General features: G+C 41.7%; 1 protein-coding gene across 1 annotated transcript in view; it reads right to left on the reverse strand.

Annotated features, from left to right (window-relative positions):
* si:ch211-198n5.11 (methylcrotonoyl-coenzyme A carboxylase 2) overlaps positions 1-27,002 on the reverse strand; it is a 70,757-nt gene that overhangs the window by 31,563 nt on the left and 12,192 nt on the right. The window contains exons 4-6 of the mRNA XM_028812169.2: positions 22,366-22,544; positions 18,548-18,628; positions 7,020-7,198 (exon numbers count right to left, since the gene is read on the reverse strand). Coding sequence (XP_028668002.1) covers positions 7,020-7,198; positions 18,548-18,628; positions 22,366-22,544 — 439 coding nt within the window. The remainder of the gene's footprint in view (positions 1-7,019; positions 7,199-18,547; positions 18,629-22,365; positions 22,545-27,002) is intronic.

Here is a 27,002-nt window from a genome sequence, read left to right on the forward strand (position 1 = left end):
ACAAGGAAAAGAAAATCTGAATACATTTCTCCAGTTCTGATGTCACTACATTGATTACCTGTGTCATTTAGAATTGACTCTAAAATACTGCTTATGGTTTACAAAGCCATATATAATCTGCTTCATCCTATATTTCAGAATGTCTTTCTCCTTACACTCCAAATCGTAACCTTAGATCTTCAAATGAGTGTCTGCTTAGAATTCCAAGAGCTAAACCTTCTGCCGTTATGCACCTAAAATCTGGAATACAGTGGAACACTTTAAAAAACTGCTAAAAACTCATTACTTTAACATGGTTTTCTCATAGCTTCATCTTAATTAAATCCTGATGCTCTGTATATTCAATTATTTACCAATATCATTCCTGGTGGCTCCATAATCCATACTAACCCCTTTCTCTTCTGTTCTTTTTCCGTTTTTCTGTGGTGGCAATCTGTGCCACCACCACCCGATCAAAGCACCGTGAGGTCCTTACATTTATGGATTAAAGGCCAGAAGTCCACATGACCGTCATCATCAAGTCCTTCTATTAGAACCCTCAATACAAGGAGGACTAATTGAGGTCATTTATGTTTGGTAGAATGCCTAGAGGGGACTGGGTGGTCTAGGAACCTCTGCAGATTTTTTTTTCTCCAACCATCTGGAGTTATTTTTTGGTTTTTCTGTCCTCCCTGGCCATCTGACCTTACTTTTATTCTATGTTAATTAGTGTTCTCCAATTTTATTTTCTTATTGATTGTCTTTTTTCTCTTTCTTCATCATGTAAAGCACTTTGAGCTACATCATTGGTATGAAAATGTCCTATAGAAATAAATGTTGTTGTAACATAGCAACACCACCTTCACAACAGTATTCAAACATTCAATGAGCTATTTAGGCAGTTGCACAGGGAAAAACCTTTAGTTTAAAATACTGTGGCATATCATGACCATGCAAATATAACCTAAGGATGATGCTGGTGACGATAGCTGGACAAGGAGTCAAATGTGGGTAAGGAAGTCAGGGCCAGAAGAAAGCACAGTTACATTTCTATGGGAATTTTCAGATTTCTAATAGCATTTTCAGATAAACACAAGGTTACCATTTCCTACTTGATCCCTGCAGTAAGAAATAAAAGGATTAGGTGGAACCTTTTTTTTTTTTTTTTTAATATATATAAAATGAAAATTATAACTAATTACCTTTACACTGCCTGTAATAACAATGCAACCAAAAATGTTTATTTTTATTACTGAATGAAGTGATAGGTTAATGTGCATTACAACTCGGATAACTGATCCACTGAGTGCTACAATTTCAAAGGGCATGGATATAAAATTCCCTACTAGGAAGCTCATACATTCAGTTTGTCTTATAGCACGTGAACATGGCAGAACAGCACCACTCTTTTTACTTTTAAGCTTATCACTAGTGTTTACAGGTTCCTGTTTAGCAGAACTAAGTAGACTGTTCTGGTCTAACTAAGACTAAACAGAAAAATACAGTTAGTATTTGTGTTAAACCAAGCAGAATTAATTACCCAAGGAATTTGCATCAGCTAATCATTTCCACTCATGCTCCATGTGGTGAAGTCAAGAGTGAAGACTTTGGGAAGTGAAGTTGCAAGTGAGGCAAAAAGCCGTGCAGCCCTGTAATGCTTAAAGAGGAATTTGTCAGATTGTTCATGTACAAGGGCAACTGGCACAGGCATTCCCCATTGACACCCCATGAGTCATTAGTGAAAGCAGCTAAACCCACAAGGTATATAAAAAAAAAAAGATCAAAGTGTAACAAAAAGGGGGGAAATAGAGATAAAAGAGAACAAATGAAAAAGATCAAGAGTGAGTGGAGGAAAAAATAAAATGATAGAAAAGTTGGGCAGAATCAAGGATCAAGCTGGTGGTGAGGCAGTGAGATGACCTTGCAAGGGAGCAAAAGGAACAGTGCTACAGGGGCGGGTCACTTCTGTTAAGCTTCAGGAGGAGCAAGAGTTCTCAAGGGGACCTGCTGGATCAAAGGCAGGTGACAGAACGATGAAGTCCGGCTCTGCATGTCCCAGCAGTGACCAGTTAAGGTGGCTGTGACAGCAGGAGAGAGGTTTGAACACACTCACTGGCATGTTGGCTCTGCTGAGCAGACCCAGGGGGTGAGCAGAGGACACAGGATAGTGAAAGAGACTCTACCTGGGGCTCAAGAGGAGGATAATTATAATTAATTCTGACTGTACTTTTAGTCTTGATTTTAACATATTTATTAAATTAATTGGTTTTAACTTCTACAAAGACACTTATTTATTGATTGAAGAAGAATTTGCACTGCACTTTCGATCACTGCTGGAGTTTGAATTGCCTGTAGTGCACATAGACTGTTTGTGTTCTTATTCCACCTAGTACACCTCAGTACAGGATGACCAATATCTTGGGAAACAGGTGAGATCAGGGCATCACATTCCATCGATGTTAGTTTCAACATGGCTCTATTTATAACATTATAATGGTTTAACTCTCCACAGATTATCACTTCTGAATGTATTATCATCCTTGTAACCATCCTAGTTACAGTGATGTCATTAGCAAATTAAATAAACGTGACTCACAGTATATTTTGTAGTGGATAAAAAGTGGTATTTGTCCTTCATTATGTAATTGAACAGATTCTTTGCAGAACATCTAGTCTTATATTTGCATCAAAATATCTAGCTCTGGATGGATTACAAAATGCCAGATCTCTACGTTTCAAATCTTGATGGTGGGTGAGGAAGTTTTGCATAAAAGGCAGTGAGTGGTATAGTTAATTAATAGAATTCTTCTAAATGAGAAGAGCCAGCTAAAAAAAACCCCTGAAGGCCACAACTCGACTGGATCAATGACAGCTGGTCCCAATGAAACCCCAAGAGTACTTAGGGAAGATAAAACTCTCACTGGGTCAGGATAGTGTGGAATTCCCACACCAGGGGCCTCATGCGTAACGCCGTGCGTAGAATTCGCACTATAACATGACGGAAGCACAAAAGCGGAAATGTACTTACGCACAAAAAAATCCAGATGCATAAATCTGTGCGAACGCCAGCTTCCACATTCTTCCACTCCATAAATACCGGTCATCGTGAAAAGTAACGCACGCCTTCTGTCCCGCCCCACCTCCTCCCAGAATTATGCCCCTTTGAATATGCAAATCAATATAAATGCAATGGCAAGCGCAAGAGGGAAAATAAAAGAATTTCAGCGAATACCAAGTGGAGGCAAAGGAAAAACTTACTATTTGTTGGTTTAAACAGTGGTATAAACAACAAAAGGAAGTTGATCGAGTGACATAGCGTGTCAGAGAAACTCGAAAGCTCACGTTCACAAAGTCGTACAGTGCCGGAAATTAAAAAGTTGTCACAAAGTCGCTGTGAAAATGCGAGTCGTAGCCCACCGTCTGAGTGTCATATGAAAGCTTATTAGGGTACAGTGAAAAAAAAAAAAAGGCACACAGAGGGGAAAAAGCAAGAAATGTCAACTTTAATCTCTAAATTTCCACTTTAATCACATAGTTTATTTTGTCATTAAAGTAGAACATCATAAAACTTCATCTTAAAATCATTTAATTTACTAGTTTCTCAATCCCATCGTAACTAAAGTAGCACGTCAAATGCTTTGTTTTGTATTTCATCTTCTATGTGCTCTGTGTGTGTGAATCACAACATGCTTCCGGGCTTTCTCTTCCTCCGACAGGACACAGAATCCATTACATTCATGATATTACAGCTCTCTGAATAATTAAAATACTGAGATGTATACGTGATATCATTTTCATGATGATAGGAGTTAAAGCATTTTATTAAACATGGGAACACGGTGGTGTACTGATTGTTCATGTCTCACACAAGATGCTTGCTGTGCCATGCGCGACCTTCAATGAAATACTGTATTGTAGCAGTACTGTCTCTTTCAAACGTACTAACCTCCAATTCCTGTCCTTACTTTTCTTTCTCCAAATACCCAATCGCCACACAATCAGCTCTGTAATAGAGGTTAAGCCATCTGTAAGCTTAGAACGCCGATTCTTCAAAACGTTTAAAGGAACATCGAAATATCTCCATAGTATGCGTTTAATTATTCTATCCATCTATCCCTTCAGTTTCGCGTCAGCACCAGCAAGAATACAGCATGAGGCAGGAAAAATCTGTGAACGGAGCACCAGCGGCTCGCTAGCGCTGTGGCACTGTATAGTTAAAGTTCAAGTTTTATCTGTATAATAAACATTTTGCTGCATTTCATTTTAAAAATGATATCGTCATCATATGTAAATACACGCTTTATAAAGTGGCTCAGGTTGTGTAATATTATAACTATCGCAAGTTTACATTGAAGTAATTGTACTTAAGTACAAACAGTTCTACAATGAGCACTTGATGGACTGATTGAGTGCGTTTAGAGTTCTTACGATGAAACTGTTTCTGAACTGCGAGGTCAGTACAGGAAAGGCTCTAAAATGTGTGTCATATGAGAGCAGTTCAATAGACAGCATGGCTGAGGCAGCTTGTGCTTGATGCTGTATACAGATAATTCTCTTTCCGATCAGTTGCTGTACAGCTGTGATTCACCACTCAGATACAGTGATATAAATACTCTGAGTGGTGCAGTGAGAGTAATATGGAAAAAGATGACCCGATGTGGCAACACCTAACGGGAGCAGCTGAAAGAAGAAGGTGCAGTGAGAGTAACAATGCTAAAGCAGTTATGGTATTTGGAATAAGTTTGACCATTCTGTGGACCATTATATTGTTACAAGTTAATTACAATCAGATGCATTAAACTAATAAACAATATATGGTTAATTTCAGTGTACAGGTACTCGTCGACATACGACCTATGCAAGTTACGACTGTTCGACTTTACGACGAGTTTGACTGTTTCCCCCGCCAGCTGTTGGCAGCGCCAGTTTCCCGCACTCTCAAGTCTCGCTACGCAGCAGTAAAAATATACGCAGCAGTGTTGCCCCACGTGTGTTTGTGTCTTGTTGTTTTGGCAATTTTCGATAATAATATAACCCTAACATATAACCCTATAATATTAACACTAATAGCAGCTTTCTACTCAAAACGGCAAACTTGAGAAGCTGCCAGCATCAAACCCAGAAGCTCTTGATTGGGCAGTTCTTAGGATTGCACTACGCAAGCAGTCGCATCAACTGCTTACCGCAACCTGCTTTCTTTTTTCTTCTTGAATAAAAGCGCACTTGTTCTGTTATACTTGTACTTGTGAAAGTGTTTATTTGATATTTGGACTTCAGGCTTCACACCAGTCATTCTCAGTCACACACACCACTCACATCCACATCCACAGTTATCCCAGTCTCGTTCGTGCACAAGTTTTATATACAATCATCACATTCAAATGTTAACAGTTCCCACACACAACTGCTGACTCCCAATCAAGAGCTTCTGGGTTCGATGCTAGCAGCTTCTCGAGTTTACCGCTTTGAGTAGAGAGCTGCTGTTATTGTTAATATTATACAATAAAAACATACATTTGATTTACGTCTGTAACAACCGCTGTAAATTTATAGTGCTTGTCAAAGTTAGCGTTCACACTCGCCCCGATATGACACTGCTCTTTTCAAATAAAGACGCGCTATAACAGAGGTGAACTCAGATCAGAGAAAACGGAAGCCCTCCCCGCAAGAAATGTCGACTCACAGTGTATGAATGGCGTATGGAAGAAGTGTGTTAAGCGTTATGTAAATACTTTTGCTGGATTTAACAGTGAACAAGAACTTGATGAGATTCGTGAAGAAATAGTGAAACTGTCAAAAGACCTTTCATTGGAATGTGAAATGGAAGATGTCGAGGAGTTGCTAGACCGGGAATCAGGTGAACTTATGAATGAAGAGCTGATAGAATTGGAAGAAGAAAAAGAGTGGCGGAAGAAGAAACAAGAGAATTGGAGTAAGACGAAGAGGAGGAGGTGCCACAAAGAATGTTCACCACAAAGGGATTGTCAGAAGATTTATCTCTACTGAATAAACTCCTCGCTCATTTTGAAAAAATGGACCCAAATATTGAACGATTTGCGAGGATTGAACGGATGGCACGCAACACATGTCGTCCTTATTGCGAAATTTATGAAGAGAAAAAAAAACAAACAATTCAGACGAAGCTCACTATGTTTATGAAAAGAGCAACTCCTCCCATCACCCCGTCCGCAGCCTCGCCTGATCTGATGAAGGCGATATCGACAACACGCAGCCAAGCACCAGTGGTGCCAGGAATTAAATGTACAGTACAGTATTTCTTGTTTTGTACGTTTTCCACATATTAAACAAATTGTACTGTAGTATGCTGTGTTTGTCTTAGAAAGTAAGAAAATGTTGATAAAATATTACTTTAAGATGATTACAATATTATTACCCAGTCTAATATTCTTACCTTAAATTAACATATGCCGACTTACGTCCAGATCAACTTACAACCAGTCAGTCGGAACCAATCGCGGTCGTAAGTCGACAAGTACCTGTATTTATAAAGCCGCGTCAGGGATGTGGATCTAAAAAAGAAAGGATGACCACACAGGAACAGTAGCACCGCTTTGACGCTGGGTGCTACCAGTCTGCAAAACTGAGCAGAGAACTTGCGTACGACAGTGTATGAGCTACCGTGGAAATGTGCATGGCTTTACGCCAAGTTTAGGTTTTGTACATCGATTTGAACATGGAAACGTTCTTACGCAACATTTTTGTGCGTATGCACCGTTTATACATGAGGCCCCAGGAGGTGTAATCTACATTCTCCAATCTATAGCCTATGTAAACATCATAAAAGGAAAGTGGTTTACAAAACTGATAAATGAGCCGACAGACAAAAATGAAAAAAAAAACTATTATTTTGAATCCCTATAATAAAGTTACAAAATGCCAATCTTATGTCACCTAATGAATCGATTGTGTATAGTATTATCATAGAATTACAAAAAAACTTTTAGAACTTGTCTTCCCAATGATAAAATATAAAAAAGAACACTGATACAAATAATGGGACCAGGCCCCTTTCCTCTTACTCAGAATGCACTCTAGCTCCTCCTAGGTCTTCTGGTGAAACATCCTCCCCTGTTGCAGCTTTCACAAGAGGAGGGCCACCAAGGAATATTGTCCCAATCTTGTCCACAATTACAGATTCTTCAGCCATAGTTGGGATGTAGGCACCTCCGGCAGTACAAGAGCCACACACTACTGCCACCTAAAGATCAAATATTACCAATTCACAATGGAACATTAACCATTTTCATTGCCACATACAGCCTTACCATAGTTGGAAACCACAAGTTTGGACTTTGAGAAAAACAAAAATTAAAAAGGAGAAACAGATTAGCAAAATAAACATTAAAAATCGAAATTCAAAGTTGCTTAATACTCATTGGAGCTTTATCTGGAATATTGTATGCAGTTTTATTCCTCATAATAAAACAAAGCAATAGCAACAGGGGAAAGGTGTTAATATTCTAATTTTGTAAGTAATAACGGAGGACAGAAAGAAATAAATCTTGATAGTTTAAGCAGAGTAAGAATAAGGGATTTAAGTAAAGGTGGGAGAAATTAAGATCAATCTCACTTAGTTAACAAGGGAATACAGGAAAAGAGAATCTGGTTATATGTGAATTTTATACATAATACAAAGATCTATAGGTACTGAAGATAAAAAAAATAAGGAAGCACACTTGAAATTAGCAAATTTCAAATTTTAAATCAGTGACATTTTAGAAATGTAATGTCAATGGGAATTAATAGGCTATATTGTGGCGGATAGTCTGTTCTTATCAAAACCTTTCTGATGTTCTTAATTGCATATGTAGACATATGTTAAAAATATGCTTAAGGAAACCAAGATCATACCTAAAAATAAAACTTAATATGTATCTACACTTTTCATTGTAAATTTTGTTCAAAAATAATAGCAGTCATGTTTATTCTGTATGGAGAGGTGTATTGAGAAACAAAAAAAAGAGAGAAAGAGGAGCTCTAAAATGAAAGCTGCTTGTGAATTTCAGGAAGACAATGTTCCAATTGTGAACACTTCAGTTTAGAGTGGAGCACTGGAATTTTTTTTTCCAATTTTCTAAACCCAGAAAAACTAATTACAAGCAACATTAGATAAGATAACCTTCTGTGTCAGATTAAAATAAAATCTGAGAATATGTACAGAGACAGTACGAGTGCTTTAATAAAAGGAGATGCACTATTCAAAAAGAGCATTTCTAAAATGAAAAGAGCTTTGCACTTCTCAAGAAGACGACGATGCTTAAATAAGAAGTACTGCATGATTTAATAAAAATCTAAATGCGGGGGAGGCTGTGAGGTGGAAAGAGAAGGCAAGAGCAACATGCTGTGCATTTTAACAAAGCAGCCTTTAGCAGAGCTACTTAAAATTGCCTACAACTCCCAGCAGCCCTGGCCATTACACCATTCGGCACAGTCAGTGGACACAGGGGTTGCTAGGATGAATGATAAGTAAGCAAGCTCTTTAAAAAATAGCCAAAAAGTCGCAGAGGGGACTGTTTAACTTCTGTATTTATTTCTATGCATCCCACACACTATTGGATTACGGCTACAACCATTGTGGATTACAGTTTCTTTTAGATGTACAGTATGTGCTGTTCTGAGCCTCTTTGTGGGATTTTGTCTTGGTTGGATACATCATCTAGGGAGTGCTACCAATCACACCCTAGATTTACATTTCCTTCAGAGGTCTGTTCACAGGGATTTTCATTGCACATATTGTCTTCTACACTTGCTGTACTAGACTGGGTTGGACTTCACTGTTAATATTAATGGTTTACAGAGTACTGTCAGTTATTTCGTTTGGTTTCATCTATGCAGTGTAGTTTATTAAAAAAAATAATAATAATAAAAATTAAAAATATAAAACCTAAATAACCTTGCTACCCAGAAGTAAATTAAAAGTATCTACATAAACAATGTAAGATTATGAATAAATTATCCACATACAGGTAATAAAAAAATAAAATTTAAAATATTTGATAGTTCTTGACTTGTGTATTTTCAGTGCTCCTCATATGCGTTTCCTCTGTATCCACATGTGTCTGAACCTCTCTTGCTTAGCGTTCCCTCTCTTGAGTGCATTCCCATGAAGCTCGTTTCTCAGGCTCCATTATTTCGAGGCTGCCATTACCTGCTATGAAAACATCATTCATATTCTTGCAAATACTTCATGTCTTTGAAGAGGACTCTCCGCATACCTCCTAGGTCTTCACTCCTCCTTTTCTACACTTCCTATGTTGATCACATCACCAAAGCCGAACTGGCCAATCAGATTGCTCAGAGGGACCAGACACACAAGCACACACACAACAGTTTTATTTTATAGTACATGGCATTAACTTCTACAAAATGGTGACTTTATCTTTATGTTACCTTTCTTTAGTGTTGATCATTGAAATTCACTAAACTGTATTTTAAAATCAGTGAATATGCCGTGTTCACCGGTGACCTTGTTCTCCAAATACTGTACTGAAAATTTCCCCATGTATGGCCGACTCAGGTGAACATTTTTTTCTCAAAGCAAAGAAAATGATGCTTTGCAAACCCAGTGTGACAACCCAGAGCCATGCACAGAACTTTCACACATGCTTGCTGTGAGATCATCACCGATATGGCCATTTCTGGGTTGGAAGCACATGAAGAAATAAAAAAAAGTATATTATGCTTGACCGTTCAGGGAGATCCACTCACTCACACCCCATCTCTAACTGCACTCATTTTACCAAGTGCAAACCCCACTCTTCCACTCATGGATTTTAACACATGCATTTAAAAGAATAAATTAAAATTCAGTGTTTTCATTTGAGGGATACATTAGCTGACCATAATGAGACTTATAATGAGTACTGTCACCAGATATATTACACTGATCCTTGTGCCCAGATACAATCCCTAAACAAGCCTTAACAGAGATCCCACCCTCCACTCATCCGAAAACACAGGACATGCTATGAAATAATAAAAACAAAAGATTTACTATTTATGAGGGGTTTTTTTTCTTCTTAATCAAAGTATCTTCACGGATAAATCTGAAACAAATGTGCCCAGAGCCACGTCAAACAATGGAATGAGTCAGTCCAGTGGAACTCTGCGAGCGTAATGACCTACATTTTATTTACTTAATGCTACGTAGTGGCCAATTGCTGCATTTTATTTGTGGTATTTCTTCTGTCTGTGTCTTTTGTCGTTTGATGTGCAGAGGCACAGTGGTTAGCACCAGTGCCTCACAGTTCAGATCACATATTTGGCCACCATTGGCCGCATAGTTGAGAGACTTTTTTCTAGTCCTCGGGGCACTTAAAAGACCATTGCACCATTGTGGTATGGCAGGTCCGCGGCTACAACAAAATGGCCAGGTTTTAAATCCATAAAGCCGTGTCACTCTCCGTGGGCGCGATTGCACGACCGCGGAGAGGTAATGAGATAGTTGGGGCGAGTCACACCTGTATGTGCGGGTGCGATCATTCTCAATTGCTTCATTGCCTTCCTGCGGCATGTGATTAAGGCGCTGCGCCCATGGAGACAGGTGTGTATATATGGGCTGGCACAGAGGGAATGAGATAATAAAGGAGAAAAGATATGGGGACATAAAAGAGAACAGAAGGAGGTTAAAGGACGGAAAAAGGCAGTCAAGGGAGATGATCCAGAAACCAGGAAGGAGAAGGCAGCTCGAGATGACGGAGCATGTACAGTGGGGCGTAAGACCTCTCAGTGGATCCGAGGAGTGTCTGTCAGCGCGAAGGAAGACAGGAGGTGTGCCGAACTCAGACGGTCTGGCTGCACAGTGTGGCAGCAGCCAAGATGGGGGTTGGCAGAAAGGACTTTGTGCTGCAGAGGTTCCACCAGCAACGTCAGTGATGGGTGAGCCGGGGAGACAGAAGGTGGTGGGCTGCGATCGGGTGAAGAGATACTGCATTTTAACGGATTTATTTATTTATTGAGTTTATCTCCACATTTCAATGATTTTATGTTTTTTTTTTTTTTTTAAAAGAACATTCCACTGTGGACACTTTTGGTTTTGTTTTTGACTGTTTAATTAAAGCACATGAGCACTTTCAACCACCCCCTGGCTCCATCTGAGATTTGTCCTCATTTGTCAGCTCATCTCGGTCATAACTATCGACGGTGTTGGTTCAGCAGCCTCCCATGTGGGAAGAGGGAGTCTGTAGGGGACCAGCATCGTCACAACCATTATAATCCACTCAAAACTAGTTCAGTTTCTCCTTCCCCTTTGTCTTCAATACGCTTCATAAAGCACAGCGAAGTTCATAAAAAGTTTGTGATTTTGCCACGCTTACAGTGAAGCAAACTCTGTGGGGTTTGCTCATCACTACTTTTGTTGGCCAGCAATACAAGGAACAGTCTACCATTTCCACAACATTAGATGACAGGAACAGCACTAAGGCATAGTGGTTTCTGACATATAGTCAGGCACAAAATCTATTCAATCCAATCTTTGCCACTTATGCTGTCTTCACATATTGGTTCAAACTGACTCCAAGGAGGAGAGCAGAGTAATTCAAAAATGACACCATACATAATAAGTCATTTTCATAGGTTATCTTATACAAACCTCCTATGACGAATAAAAAATTTGGACGGCGTTTTCCCTCGCATGGACGCGGGTCACCGGGGCCCCCCCTCTGGAGCCAGGCCTGGAGGTGGGGCTCGATGGCGAGCGCCTGGTGGCCAGGCTTGCACCCATGGGGCTCGGCCGGGCACAGCCCGAAGAGGCAACGTGGGTCCCCCTTCCCATGGGCTCACCACCTATGGGAGGGGCCAAGGAGGTTGGGTGCAGTGTGAGTTGGGTGGTGGCCAAAGGCGGGGACCTTGGAGGTCCGATCCTCGGCTACAGAAGCTGGCTCTTGGGACGTGTAATGTCACCTCTCTGAAGGGGAAGGAGCCTGAGCTTGTGCGTGAGGTTGAGAGATTCCGGCTAGATATAGTCGGGCTCACCTCGACGCACAGCTTGGACTCTGGAACCAATCTCCTTGAGAGGGGCTGGACTCTGTACAACTCTGGAGTTGCCCCCGGTGAGAGGCGCCGAGCGGGTGTGGGTATACTTATTGCCCCCCGACTTGGAGCCTGTACATTGGGGTTTACCCCGGTGGACGAGAGGGTAGCCTCCCTTCGCCTTCGGGTGGGGGGACGGGTCCTAACTGTTGTTTGTGCGTATGCACCGAACAGCAGTTCGGAGTACCCACCCTTTTTGGAGTTCCTAGAGGGTGTGCTAGAGGGCATACCATCTGGGGACTCCCTCGTACTGCTGGGAGACTTCAATGCTCACGTGGGCAATGACAGTGAGACCTGGAAGGGCGTGATTGGGAGGAATGGCCCCCCCGATCTGAACCCGAGTGGTGTTTTGTTATTGGACTTCTGTGCTCGTCACGGATTGTCCATAACGAACACCATGTTCAAGCATAGGGGTGTTCATATGTGCACTTGGCACCAGGACACCCTAGGCCTCAGTTCGATGATCGACTTTGTGGTCGTGTCGTCGGACCTGCGGCCACATGTCTTGGACACTCGGGTGAAGAGAGGGGCGGAGCTGTCAACTGATCACCACCTGGTGGTGAGTTGGCTTCGATGGTGGGGGAGGATGCCGGTCAGGCCTGGTAGGCCCAAACGTGTTGTAAGGGTCTGCTGGGAACATCTGGCAGAGCCCCCTGTCAGAAGTAGCTTCAACTCCCACCTCCGGCAGAACTTTGACCATGTCCCGAGGGAGGTGGGGGACATTGAGTCCGAATGGGCCATGTTCCGTGCCTCTATTGTTGAGGCGGCTGACCAGAGCTGTGGCCGTAAGGTGGTCGGTGCCTGTCGTGGTGGCAATCCTCGAATCCGTTGGTGGATACTGGCGGTGAGGGATGCCGTCAAGCTGAAGAAGGAGTCCTACCGGTCCGTTTTGTCCTGTGGGACTCTGGAGGCAGCTAATAGGTACCGGCAGGCCAAGCGGAATGCAGCTTCGGTGGTTGCTGAGGCAAAAACTCGGGCATGGGAGGAGTTTGGGCAGGCCATGGAGAACAACTTTCGGACGGCTTCGAGGAGATTCTGGTCCACCGTCCGGCGTCTCAGGAGGGGGAAGCAGTGCAGTGTCAACACTGTATATGGTGGGGATGGTGTGCTGCTGACCTCGACTCGGGACGTTGTGGATCGGTGGGGGGGGGGGGGGAGTACTTCGAAGACCTCATCAATCCCAATAACATGCCTTCCAATGAGGAAGCAGAGCCTGGGGACTCGGAGGTGGGCTCCCCCATCTCTGGGACTGAGGTCACCGAGGTGGTCAAAAAACTCCTTGGTGGCAGGGCCCCGGGGGTGGATGAGATATGCCCGGAGTTCCTAAAGGCTCTGGATGTTGTAGGGCTGTCTTAGTTGACACGTCTCTACAACATCGCATGGACATCAGGGACAGTGCCTCTGGATTGGCAGACCGGGGTGGTGGTGCCCCTCTTTAAGAAGGGGGACCGGAGGGTGTGTTCCAACTACAGAGGGATCACACTCCTCAGCCTCGATGGAAAAGTCTATTCGGGGGTTCTGGAGAGGAGGGTCCGTCGGATAGTCGAACCATGGATTCAGGAAGAACAGTGTGGTTTTCGTCCTGGTCGCGGAACAGTGGACCAGCTCTACACCCTTAGCAGGGTCCTGGAGGGTGCATGAGAGTTCGCCCAACCAGTCTACATGTGTTTTGTGGACTTGGAAAAGGCGTTCGACCGTGTCCCTCGGGGAATCCTGTGGGGGGTACTCCGAGAGTATGGGGTACCGGCCCCCTTGATAAGGGCTTTTCGGTCCCTGAGCTTGGTCCGCATTGCCAGCAGTAAGTTGAACCAGTTTCCAGTGGGAGCTGGACTCCTCCAGGGCTGCCCTTTGTCACCGATTCTGTTCATAACTTTTGTGGACAGAATTTCTAGGCGCAGCCAGGGTGTTGAGGGGGTCTGGTTTGGTGGACTCAGGATTGGTTCACTGCTTTTTGCAGATGATGATGTCCTGTTTGCTTCATCAGGCCGTGATCTTCAGCTCTCTCTGGACTGGTTCGCAGCCGAGTGTGAAGCAGCTGGGATGGGAATCAGCACCTCCAAATCCGAGACCATGGTCCTCAGCCGGAAAAGGGTGGAGTGCCCTCTTAGGGTTGGGAGCGAGATCCTGCCTCAAGTGGAGGAGTTCAAGTATCTCGAGGTCTTGTTCACGAGTGAGGGAAGAATGGAGCGCGAGATTGACAGGTGGATCGGTGCGGCGTCCGCAGTGATGCGGGCTCTGTATCGATCTGTCGTGGTGAAAAAGGAGCTGAGCCATAAGGCAAAGCTCTCGATTTACCAGTCGATCATGTTCCTACCCTCACCTATGGTCATGAGCTATGGGTAGTGACCGAAAGAACGAGATCGCGAATACAAGCAGCTGAAATGAGTTTCCTCCGCAGGGTGTCTGGGCTCTCCCTTAAAGATAGGGTGAGAAGCTCAGTCATCCAGGAGGGGCTCAGAGTAGAGCCGCTGCTCCTCCGCATCGAGAGGAGTCAGATGAGGTGGCTCGGGCATCTGATCAGGATGCCTCCTGGACGCCTCCCTGGTGAGGTGTTCCGGGCACGTCTAACCGGGAGGAGGCCCCGGGGAAGACCCAGGACACGTTGGAGGGACTATGTCTCTCGACTGGCCTGGGAACGCCTTGGGATTCTCCCGGAAGAGCTAGAAGAAGTGGCCGGGGAGAAGGAAGTCTGGGCATCTCTGCTCAAGCTGCTGCCCCTGCGAACCGACCTCGGATAAGCGGAAGAGGATGGATGGATCTTCCCAGCTAGGATAGATTTTGTAACATTAGACCATACAATCTCTAACTTGTGAAATTTTGCTCCCATACCTTCTCTTTGTCTAGCCAGCTATTTTGTTTAACCTACCAGGTGTCTAAAACTGGACAAATTAGCATAAAAATCATGAAGTATTGTGGGAATTGTCAGACTCTAAGCATACAGTGCATCCGGAAAGTATTCAGAGCGCATCACTTTTTCCACATTTTTTTATGTTACAGCCTTATTCCAAAATGGATTAAATTCATTTTTTTCCTCAGAATTCTACACACAACACCCCATAATGACAACGTGAAAAAAGTTTGAGGTTTTTGCAAATTTATTAAAAATAAAAAAATTGAGAAAGCACATGTACATAAGTATTCACAGCCTTTGCCATGAAGCTCAAAATTGAGCTCAGGTGCATCCTGTTTCCCCTGATCATCCTTGAGATGTTTCTGCAGCTTAATTGGAGTCCACCTGTGGTAAATTCAGTTGATTGGACAGGATTTGGAAAGGCACACACCTGTCTAGCTCGCCTGGAGTTTGCCAAAAGACACCTGAAGGACTCTCAGACCATGAGAAAGAAAATTCTCTGGTCTGATGAGACAAAGATTGAACTCTTTGGTGTGAATGCCAGGCGTCACGTTTGGAGGAAACCAGGCACCATCCCTACAGTGAAGCACGGTGGTGGCAGCATCATGCTGTGGGGATGTTTTTCAGCAGCAGGAATTGGGAGACTAATCAGGATAAAGGGAAAGATGATTGCAGCAATGTACAGAGACATCCTGGATGAAAACCTGATCCAGAGTGCTCTTGACCTCAGACTGGGGCGACGGTTCATCTTTCAGCAGGACAACGACCCTAAGCACACAGCCAAGATATCAAAGGAGTGGCTTCAGGACAACTCTGTGAATGTCCTTGAGTGGCCCAGCCAGAGCCCAGACGTTGAATCCAATTGAACATCTCTGGAGAGATCTTAAAATGGCTGTGCACCGACGCTTCCCATCCAACCTGATGGAGCTTGAGAGGTGCTGCAAAGAGGAATGGGCGAAACTGGCCAAGGATAGATGTGCCAAGCTTGTGGCATCAAATTCACAAAGACTTGAGGCTGTAATTGCTGCCAAAGGTGCATCGACAAAGTATTGAGCAAAGGCTGTGAATACTTATGTACATGGGATTTCTCAATTTTTAATAAATTTGCAAAAACCTCAAGTAAACTTTTTTCACGTTGTCATTATGGGGTGTTGTGTGCAGAATTCTGAGGAAAAAAATTAATTTAATTCGTTCTGGAATAAGGCTGTAACATAACAAAATGTGGAAAAAGCGATGTGCTGTGAATACTTTCTGGATGCACTGTAAGGTGAATAGAGTAGATTGACATGAATGGCAGGCAGACATGCAGACAGCATGAGTTCAATAGTTTCATGTGCAATGGGAAAGCATGACAGCACTGGTTAATACATGCGTTTATGGACTTCAATTGTTTTGAAAGTTCTTTTGACCGGTTTAAAATATTTTCTATTTGTGGATTTGCATGCCTGCCTGAGGTTTGTTTCCTGCCTTGCGCCCTGTGTGATTGGCTCCAGCAGACCCCCCCCCCCCCCCCCCCCCCGTGACCCTGTAGTTAGGATATAGCGGGTTGGATAATGGATGGATGGATTTGCATGTCATAGTTTACACCACTCCCAAATAATGAATTATATGGTTATTTGATTATTATTTTAATACATAACATGAATATAAATTTAAATTTGACAGTGAAATAGAGTTGCTTTTATATATCCACTCATGTCCTGAAGCCATTTTTCTAGTATATGATCAACAGGATCTCATGATGGACACCACCCTCCTTATATTACCATATACTGTGGAAAAGTACACGCCAATGAATTTACATAATACTTCATTGTACACAAGTTCTACAGGACCAGTATTCAGTGTCACAACAAAAACAGTGCGCCTGCAGCCTCCTTCATTTAACATTGGCTTAAACATATAGTCATATAGTTGGTGTTTTGTAGTAAAAAGCATGAGCACAGATTAAGGGCTTTTCAAATGGAACTAAGACTGGCAATAAGCAAAAATGAGAGAGGAGTATTCAAAAAACACAATGTAGATATGGTAATGAAGTATGCCATCAGATGAGTCACACATGGAATATAGAATTTGTTAACATTAAAAGAGGAAACACACATACAAATACACATATGTACAGTGTGCAAACTTAACATAGACAGTTACCAGACTGGATATAAAACGGAGGTCCTGCCAGGAGGAGTAAAGCCAACCAACCGTTACTGGGATATAAGCCCAGCACATTTATTTTTTTTAACTGTGCAGTTCTCAGCATTTTATGTTGTATTTGTTTAGCAATTAGCTGCAAATTCTGAAATTGTCCAGCATTTAAAGAGCCAAGTATAATTCTCACATTAGTTTCAAATTGTAATAACTTCATAGAATAGTTGAGATGATGGGACACACTTTTTCTTAATAAAACATGAACAACAAGTCAATCTTTCAGCTGGACATTTCTCTAGCACATCAAGTGCATGAAAGCTAATTAATGGCTTTGGTTAAAAAAAAGACACTGCATATACCTTCATATTTTCTAATAATTGTTTAGTATACCTTAAAAGCACAAAGAAGAATGTGCATGTATTCCATAGCAACACTTGTAGTTTCCTGGTGTGACATTTATTGGTTCATAAGCTTCCACATGCCTTTTATCATTAAAAATGTTGAGGTATGTTACAATTATGATTTGTGGCACTGAGTCAGGGGTGCACTTCAGAAGCCTAGCTGCGCACTCTTAAGTGGGCCCTACTGAACTCATTCATTGGAATGTTAAAAACAGAAGAATAAACCACCTTCAGCAAACTGTAGCCACACAAGAGGTCACCTAGTCGGATTGCTTTCTTAAATTCAGTGCTATAGTTTACAGTATGTCTAACAAAACGTGTTGTGGAAGAAACATAAAACATGACATTAAGATATTTAGATTACTTGAATCAGATTATGTCCACTAGTATACGTTTAATTTATGAAGGTTAGCAAAATAGTCTGAATGTTGTGAAAGGCTATTTTTATTAAAGTAGAACAATTAACATTGTTCTGTGCACCCTCTTTATTGCATTAGTAGTTTTACTTTATATTTAAAGAAATAATAATAATAAAAAAAAAAAGAAAAACCTGAAAGTAAAATACCATAGAACATTCAAAATTTTTACTTGATGAACTAGTGACAATCTAAGGACTTAAATTAGATTTCTCCTAAAATGCTCCATCTAAACACACATATTCCTTCAGCAAGAGCACAATAGCAGTGCCAAAATCTGAAAAACTGGCTTAGGGTTGCAGATCTTGGCACAACAGGTTTTTGAAGCTTATCTCAAATTTCTTAATAAATAAAAATTAAGAACTAAGAAAAGTGAGTAGATATCACTAAAACGTGCCTAAAGAAATTGATAGACTGAAATTATATTGATTTTTAGTCATTTTTGCTTTGGCTGAAATGCACATGGTTGCCAAAAACTGAAATATATTTTAGTCAGGAGACTGACTAAAACTAAACGTAATAATCAAAACCACATGTCAATAATAATGGTCTAAATGTAAAATATGTATAAATTGAACTTCTATAGTTTGTCACTCAACTTTTACATTCACAAACAAGGATGAAAGCTTCATATATTTCTATTTCTTTTGGTCTTTCTCTAAATTATGTTTCCTAGGAAATGCAGATCTTAAATTTGTCAATACCTGTGGAATTTTCATGGCTGACATTATGGCTTCATAGTAAAATGTTCGGCCCCCTTGATTCTTATCAGGAAAAATTTCAGCCTGAAAACAAGTATATATATAAAACACATTTAAAATTGTTATATACTTCCAAAATAAAATATTTAACATGTTTTAAGAAATTATATTTTGAGCTTAAACATCTCTATGTTGAAGTAAGTTCATAAAACTATACATTTAACTGAATGTTTCTCATTTTAACAGATTCACTGCACAAAAAGCCCACGGTAGACAATGCTGAACCTCCTACATCAAAATAACAAAAGGTGCACAAACCTTAAACAATAAAATCATGGCTGATTCTCAAGGGTTATGGAAAAAGGTAAATTGTGGTGGTGTGTTCCACCAGCTGGTTAAAGTACCTTTGGCATGATTAATCTCTTGACTACATTCTTTCTAGACATGGACTATCTTTGAATTATCATAGTAAAATCAGAACTTCACAGGTCTTATGCATATGTTTTGCAAGCTACTATAGTGAACTTTACACCAGAAACTGCAGTGCCTTACACAAGTAATTTTTTTTTTCTTCTAAATTCACAGCATATACCGGGTGTCCCAAAAAGAATAAATCGGAGTTTTAAAAGAACTGTAGCTTGGCGCCCATTCAACGGAGACTGCAGAGCAACCTAGTGACGTCTTGAGGAATTAATCTAGTTTCATTTCGTTGCCGGTAGACGGTGCTAGTGCTTATCAAAAAGCTAACAGTGTGTTATTTCAATTAGTTACGTTTGCAGTTACGGCTGTGCCACAACAAAAAGCTTTTTGCGTTTGCGAATTCGCCAGAACTCAAATCGGTTGTTACTGTGCAGCAGGCATTTCGTCAAAAATATTGTACTGGCATTCCCAATTACAATAACATCCGTTGATGGTACCGGCAATTTCGGGATACTGGGTGTATCTGCAAAGGTAAAAGCACCGGGCGACCTCAAACTTCCTCCTCTGCTGAGAGTGTCGCCCGAGTGCAAACTGCATTCACTCGGAGCCCATTGAAATCAGTTCGACGAGCAAGTTACGAGTTACAGATACCAAAGTCAAGTGTATGGAGAATTCTCTGACGCCGGTTGGTTATGAAACCGTATCGTCTGCAGTTGGTTCAGGCCCTTAGACGAGGGGATAAGACTCATCGAGTTTGCAACTTTCATCCAGCAAAATTTGGAGACCAATGAAGATTTTTGTTCCTTGATTATCTTCAGTGATGAGGCCACGTTTCACATTAGTGGGAAGGTAAATCGTCATAATGTACGAATTTGGGGTGAAGAAAACCCTCATGCAGTTATCGAACATGAACATGACTCCCCCAAGACTAACGTGTTTTTTGCGCGATTTCCAAGTCTAAAGTTTACGGTCCTTACTTTTTTGAAGGAACCACAGTAACAGGGGCTGTGTACCTGCAAATGCTGCAACATTGGCTGTTTCCTCAATTGGAAGATCAAGAACCAGTCGATTTAATTTTTCAACAGGATGGGGCACCACCTCACTGGTCTCTTCCAGTGTGGCATTTCCCAAGTGAGACCTATCCCCAACGTTGGATAGGAAGATCTGGGAATCAAGATTTGTCACTCCACCATTGGCCTCCAAGACCCCCAGATATCACCCCATGTGACTTTTTCCTTTGGGGATACGTCAAAGGATTAGTGTTCCAACCACCAATGCCTACAACTTTGGATGAAATGAAGTTGAAGATAACGGCTGCCATTCAGAGCGTCAAACCCGATACGTTAGAGTTTGGCAGGAATTTGAATACCGCCTTGATATTGTTACAGTTACTCGTGGGGGCACATAGAACATTTATAGAAAATGTGGGAAACACGTGAATAACAGTTTTTGCATATGCTTGTATAATTCAATAAATATAGCTCTTTGAAACTCTGATATTCTTTTTGGGACACCCTGTATAAATCTGCTTGTGCATTTTAAGTTGGGAAAACAAATGGGGAAAATATATTCTCATACAGAACATTTTAACACCCACTTCTAACCACCATAGTAACAATCATTTCTCATAACTTGTTAATTAAGTATTAGGAAACAGTAAGATTATTCAAATACTGTAAAGAACACCTGCAAAAACCGGAAAACAACCCAGAGTAGTAACAGCTTGAATAGGTTTTTATTAAGTGCATTACAAAGTAATGAACACAGCACAGCACAAACAAAAACAAACGATAACCTAAATACTAATAGCTTTCTTCATTAATAATGACTTACACATTTAAATGTTTGGTACTACTGGACCTGTTCAACAAAAGGACCATGTACCTCTTACCTTCTTTGTTTACTTCAAATCTACATTACACACAAAAAGAGGTCACATTGGGTTTACTTAAAATTGGGACTGAATCACATAATACTCGGAATCACATGAATTCTGACAAATTAACAGAAATGCACTGTAAAGTCAAGACAGTCCAAGTACATCTGCACCTAACTAAAACTGACCCTTTATGTTGACTGCACACTCCGTGTGCAAGCCTCTCAATAAATTAAAGACAGCATACATTAAGGACCATCAAAATAGTAATATCATTTACTGTAAATCTTTTAGTTTTACTGTTTAATATATTAAAAATAAAGAAACAAGATCATAAGGAAGATTATACATGAAGTTTACAAACCATGCAGATATTGGTTAAAGCGATCTAGGAGAACCAGGCTTTTGCAGAACCACTAGAATATGCAACATCCACAGTCAGACATTACAGAATGTCCCGATGAAACAAATGTGCAATACTTCTGCTGGTTTTACTCAACCATTAGATGGTGCGCAAATTATTTTTCCATAAACTCAAACACAAAGGGCACAAGACTTTGAGGAATTAGAAAACAATGTTTAAAATGTTTAAATGACAGGTCTCAAAAGATTTCTTACTATGTATCAATTAGTGACCTTTGGATTAACTGCTCTAATCGTGGCATCACAAGATAAATTTAAGTTGACAACAGCCATAAGCTTCTTTCATTTGAAACCATCTGTCTAAAGTAACCATAATCTTCTTTCCTCGGTTTTACTTTGTTGACTACGTGTTCCACAATTGTATAGACTGTTACTGATGCACAGTGGTGCACAAACAATTCAGGGGCAGTCAGTACTCTCTGTGAAATAAAAGATATTACATTGGCAATTAAATGTTCTTGTGAGATTACTTCACCAACAAAAGCTTTGTAGTTATGTATGTAAAATGAGACAACTGCTCCCTCTATCATCAAATGGTATGTGCGACAGCCAAATTCACGTTGGCTCACCTTACTAAATTCTCTCAAGATTAGCAGCAGATTCTGTCAGCATAAATATGACCAATGATGTGCAAAAGAATTACTAAACAGTAGCGTCCACAAGAAAAACAATCACACAGATACCAGCCATATTGACATCACCTTCATAATAATAAAACACATTGAGTTGTGCATAAACCTTTCCATAAATCCACAAAAAGTGGGATAGAAGGCTTCTACAAATGATATTAAAACAATACATTTTCCTCGTCTTTATGATCAGACATATCATTGGTATAAAATTACAGCTTATTTACCTATATTCTGAGGGGGAAAAAAAAATCTTTTCCCAAAATAAAAAGGTGGTGGGGATGACAATAGTAGTGTGAGCATTAGAAACTAACTGTAATAGGTTACAATATTGAATTAATACTGAATATTCAAGCCAAAAACTGAATAAAAATGATTATTGGGTTTGGCTAATCTTGCAGTTTAGTCAAAAAACTACACCCCAAACATTTGTCATGTTTTGTGCAAGCTTGTAATTTCCCAGCATTACTTACCTGAAGTGGTAGGAATGCTCCTCCACTATCTACCACATATACACAAGGTAGGTGGTTCTGGATGGCAATCTCTTGAGATCTCAATTGTTTTTTTACAGTAATAGGAAAAGCCGTACCACCTTTCACAGTAGCATCATTTGCAACAACCATGCACCACAGACCATGAATCTTACCGATGCCTAAGGAAAAAAACAATAGAAAATCAACAATTAGTCAGTAAAAAGGCACATTTTTCATTAAATGGTTACACAGAGATGTTGTAAGGTAAACAACTGCAGTACCAGAAGGACTGACAAGATACACATTAACATTATCTAATCCATGTTTCACCAGACCACAGTTCAGCCATTTCCTGGCCGACGAGCTTTACTTGGGTCAGAATCTTTTAATCTTTAGTCTGACACTTCATTGTTCGCAGGTTTCCATTGTAACAGAGATCTCAATCACTGAATAAGATATCGATTTCAATTCATCAACTGGTTGTGAATGCAGTACTGACACACCTGTACATGAGTGATTCGTCTTTGCAGCCCAGAGCAATGCAATAACAAAAAGGAGAAAAGGGAAGATAGGTGAAAGGAGTAGAAACATGCATGGAGCAGTGGTAGTGCTGCTGCCTTGCAGTTAAGAGATCATGGATTCGTATCTTGGGTCCTCCCTACGTGGAGAATACTTTGAGTAGTGAGAAAAGCATTATAAATGTAAAGAATTACTATTGTTATTTTTGTATTTTAAAAACATTACATGCACTTCAAGTATAATCGTCTGCTCTTCTAGAAAGCCAATTTGAGTATTTTGAAATTCCCTAAATGTCAGTAACCATTTTGGCATAGACGAGACGGAGAGAAAGAGAGGGGTTAGGAGTACACGCTGATACAGCGCATTGCCGCACCCACCACATGACAAACCAATTCAGGATTCCAGATTAGGGCCCGAGTGCAGCCATGCAATGGGTGTCACCTCAGCACCACACTAGTTCAGATGGAATGGAACAGTGTGAGCTTTATAGTGGCTGGAGTGCCAATTCTGCCACCAACCCCCAGGTTTATCCCTGCAGGTCGGAGGGCCTACTTGTAGGGCGGGATGCAGATTAACGTCATACCCAGGACAGAGCAAGCAAAGAAAGAAATGTATAGAATTCTAAACATGTTTTTCTATATCGGCACCAGAAGGGATAACAAACCTATAGAAAAATTGGCGAATGTCCTGTGCTAACGCTTGTGATTCAGCCACTGTTGCTATAACAAAGTTTAAGAACTTCTTACCATGCAGAGGACTAAATAAGTCCTGAATATGAATGTAAGAAAACTGAGTACACACTTCAACTTCTAAACAAAAAATGTATATTTTTTCCACTTTATACGTAAGCCTGCTTATTAATTCAAACAGCCCTCTCCTAAAAATCTATATATATATAATTCATTAAGCTGGAAGACAAGTAGCCACCCATGGAAAGCACGCCGGAAGGGGCGTGGATTCACTAAACCGCCGACAAGTAAGACGCCAATCGCACATGCAGGAAGGAGCCATGCCCACCAACTCTTAGACCATTGGATACGACGAAAACTCGCACAGCCACGCCCACCAACTCAGACGCGATGCCTCGGAAAACATGCCGTCATTTCCGTTTGTCTGTGCCACAGTCCACTTGCAGCTCTGAGCCATGTTGACTTTTCATTAGTCAACCTCAGTGGAACCTTGGTTCACACAGAGGCAGCGCCAGAGAGAGACAGAGGCACACACAGGCAGCGCGAGAGAGAGAGAGCCGCGCACACACAGGCAGCACCAGAGAGACAGAGGCACACACACACACACAGGCAGCACGAGAGGGAGAGCCGCACACACACACAGGCAGCGCGAGACAGAGAACCGCACAATCCTTTAAAACTGAGGTCAAAACACAATTAAGGAAGCAGTCTTTAAAAACCAATAAGCCCTGGGCCTCTTTTTCATTAGCGTCTCACCTGCTTCACTGATGCAGGCCCTGCAACAGTCGAGACGCTCTCTCACCAGCTAAACTTCTGTGTGCCTGACTCCACTACTGTCAGTTGCCTGATTAAAAATGGCCTTTTGAAGGGGAGCTGTGGACCCGCTATACCACAGGATCACCTCCGACATTGCCTTCACATTGTTTTCCTTTTATTTATGATCCCGTCGAGCAGATCAGACACCCAGGCAAACCACACTGAATAATCAATAGCTGCAACCACTTTGCCCGTCCCAACTCCTCACCTGAGTCGGTTTTCGTCTCTGTTCAGCAGTGTTTCCCAAACTCAGTCCTAGTGAAACCCTGTGGATGCAGGGTTTTGTTCCACATGCACCACTGAGCCACGTTGACTTTTCATTATTCTTTTCGATTTCGGCTGCATTTCCATATATAATGCACCAAGTCATCCGACCGTGGGATACAAACGACAAAGCACCGCCCAAGAACTCGAACCGCTAGAGAGACACGCCCACCAACTCTAATATGCCTGCCTGCCTGCCTGCCTGTTACCAGCGTTCACCGCAATGTACTGGAGTGTAAAACCATCACAACTATCAGATCCTATCTATAATCTAAGATACTCATTATTCCCCGGCATGCGTCCAGCCACGCTCTCAAGGCATTCACAGTGCTTGCTCATGTGCCTGGACACAACAACTCGCCACACACAAATCTTGCTTAATTTGACTCAACACAGGAAACCTCACCCTGCCCGGACACGGAGAGGATTGACAGATTGAACCCGACACCCGATTAGTTTGGTTAATTCCGAAAACGAATGAGACTCCCTCCTGCTTAATAGCTACACGATCGCTAAGCGGTAGGCGTCCAACTTCTTAGAGGGACAAGTGGCTTTCAGCCACGTGAGATTGAGCATTAACAGGTATGTGATGTCCGGTTCTGCACGCGCGCTACACTGAATGGATCAACGTGCGTCTACCCGGCGCCGACAGGCGTGGGTAAACCGTTGAACCCCATTCATAATGGGCACCGGGGCTTGCAATTGGTCCCCACGAACAAGGAATACCCAGTAAGTGTGGGTCATACGCTCCCTCTGAATACGTCCCTGCCCTGTGTACGCAGCACCCCCCGCAACCGCTACTACCATGGTCGGGTGACTTGGTGGATTATATATAGAAAAGCAGCCGGAACCACAAAGAACAATGAAAGGACAATGTGGCTCAGAGGTGCACAGACAGTTGCACAGCGATCGGGTCATAGATAGCATTGTTGCAATGTTACTTTTCTTGGTGGCTTATTACATTACGGATGTTTCACATGTTCATTTTTTTCCCTGTGCTTAAATGACATTAAAAAAGTGTTTCTCAGCTGTGACTCCGGAACATCTCCGTATGGAAGCTATATTAAGCATCAACAACAAAGACTCGCTACACCTTAATCTACAAGTACTGGCACTTATCCCTACCGACGAAGTAACTTTCACCAACGTGCCTTCTTCGTCACGGACGATCCCGCTTTCAGTCACGGACAATTGTATGTTGCTTTCTCCAGAGGTCTATCTTTTCATTCACTCACAGTGATATCCACAAACCCACGCCATTTGGACAACTGTGTCGTTCAGGAAGTGTTCGCCCATCAATACATAATTATGCGGCGTATGCTATGCCGCGGGTTGGCTAGTAGTTAATTATTTGGCTTTAACTAAATACATGTAGCATGCCAATGTGGTCAATAAATTTGTTGTTTTTTTGGATTTTGATAAACTTTATTAATCCTGAAGGAGAAACTATCTCTTCATGTGACCTTTAGGAATCAGAGCGGAGAGTTAGCCTTTATACAGTGTCTCCAGAGCAATTTTCAGGTTAAAGGCCTTGCTCAAGGGCCCAGCAGAGTAGGAACCCTTCTGGCCATAGCGAGATTTGAAGCACAGATTCCTAGCCACAATTCAACCAAAATAGTAGAATGTCTAAGACGTATGATCTCAGAGACTTGGGATGTGCTATGGTTGTCTGGGCCTAATATGTTAATTAAAATGTCTCAAATGGTTGTCTTGCTGGGACTTTGATAAATTAGTCTCAAGACAGTTTACTGGGAATGAATGGTGTAATAAAACATAAAATAATCCAGCACATAACAGTTCTCTAGATATTAACTTGAGCTCTGACCTTTCTCAGATAGCAGAAGAACCAGAAACCCTTAATTTACAGATCTTTACAGAAGGCCATATCTGAATGCATAAGGCATAAGACTCTGAAGAAAACGGGCCACAGCAACACAAGACCACACTAGGTTCTACTATGGTCTAAAAGACCACAAAACTGAGCAAGCGTGGGAATGCGATCATCAAAACTGGATAACTGAACATTGGAAATAAGTTGCCTGGTCTGACAAATGTCAATTTCAGCTTTGACAATTTTCAGCTTTTGACTTCTGTTAGTAAATATGCTGTACAGTCAACAGATATCCATCCAACCATAAGTACAACTTTGGGAGGAGGTGAAATGGGAGTTTTGCTGCATGAAAGAGTCGGGGGGGGGGGGGATAGGTGTTGAAGGGGAGGGGGGATGGTGATGGGGGGGTTGGCAGGAAAAAAAAAAAAAAAAAAAAAAAATCAGTAAAATGGGATTGAGCTGGCATGGATTAGAATGCACAAGCAACGTTTCCTACATCTTGCTTAACTCATTCCACC

This window comes from Erpetoichthys calabaricus, chromosome 10, assembly GCF_900747795.2.
Source record: "Erpetoichthys calabaricus chromosome 10, fErpCal1.3, whole genome shotgun sequence".
Classification (NCBI taxonomy): domain Eukaryota; kingdom Metazoa; phylum Chordata; class Cladistia; order Polypteriformes; family Polypteridae; genus Erpetoichthys; species Erpetoichthys calabaricus.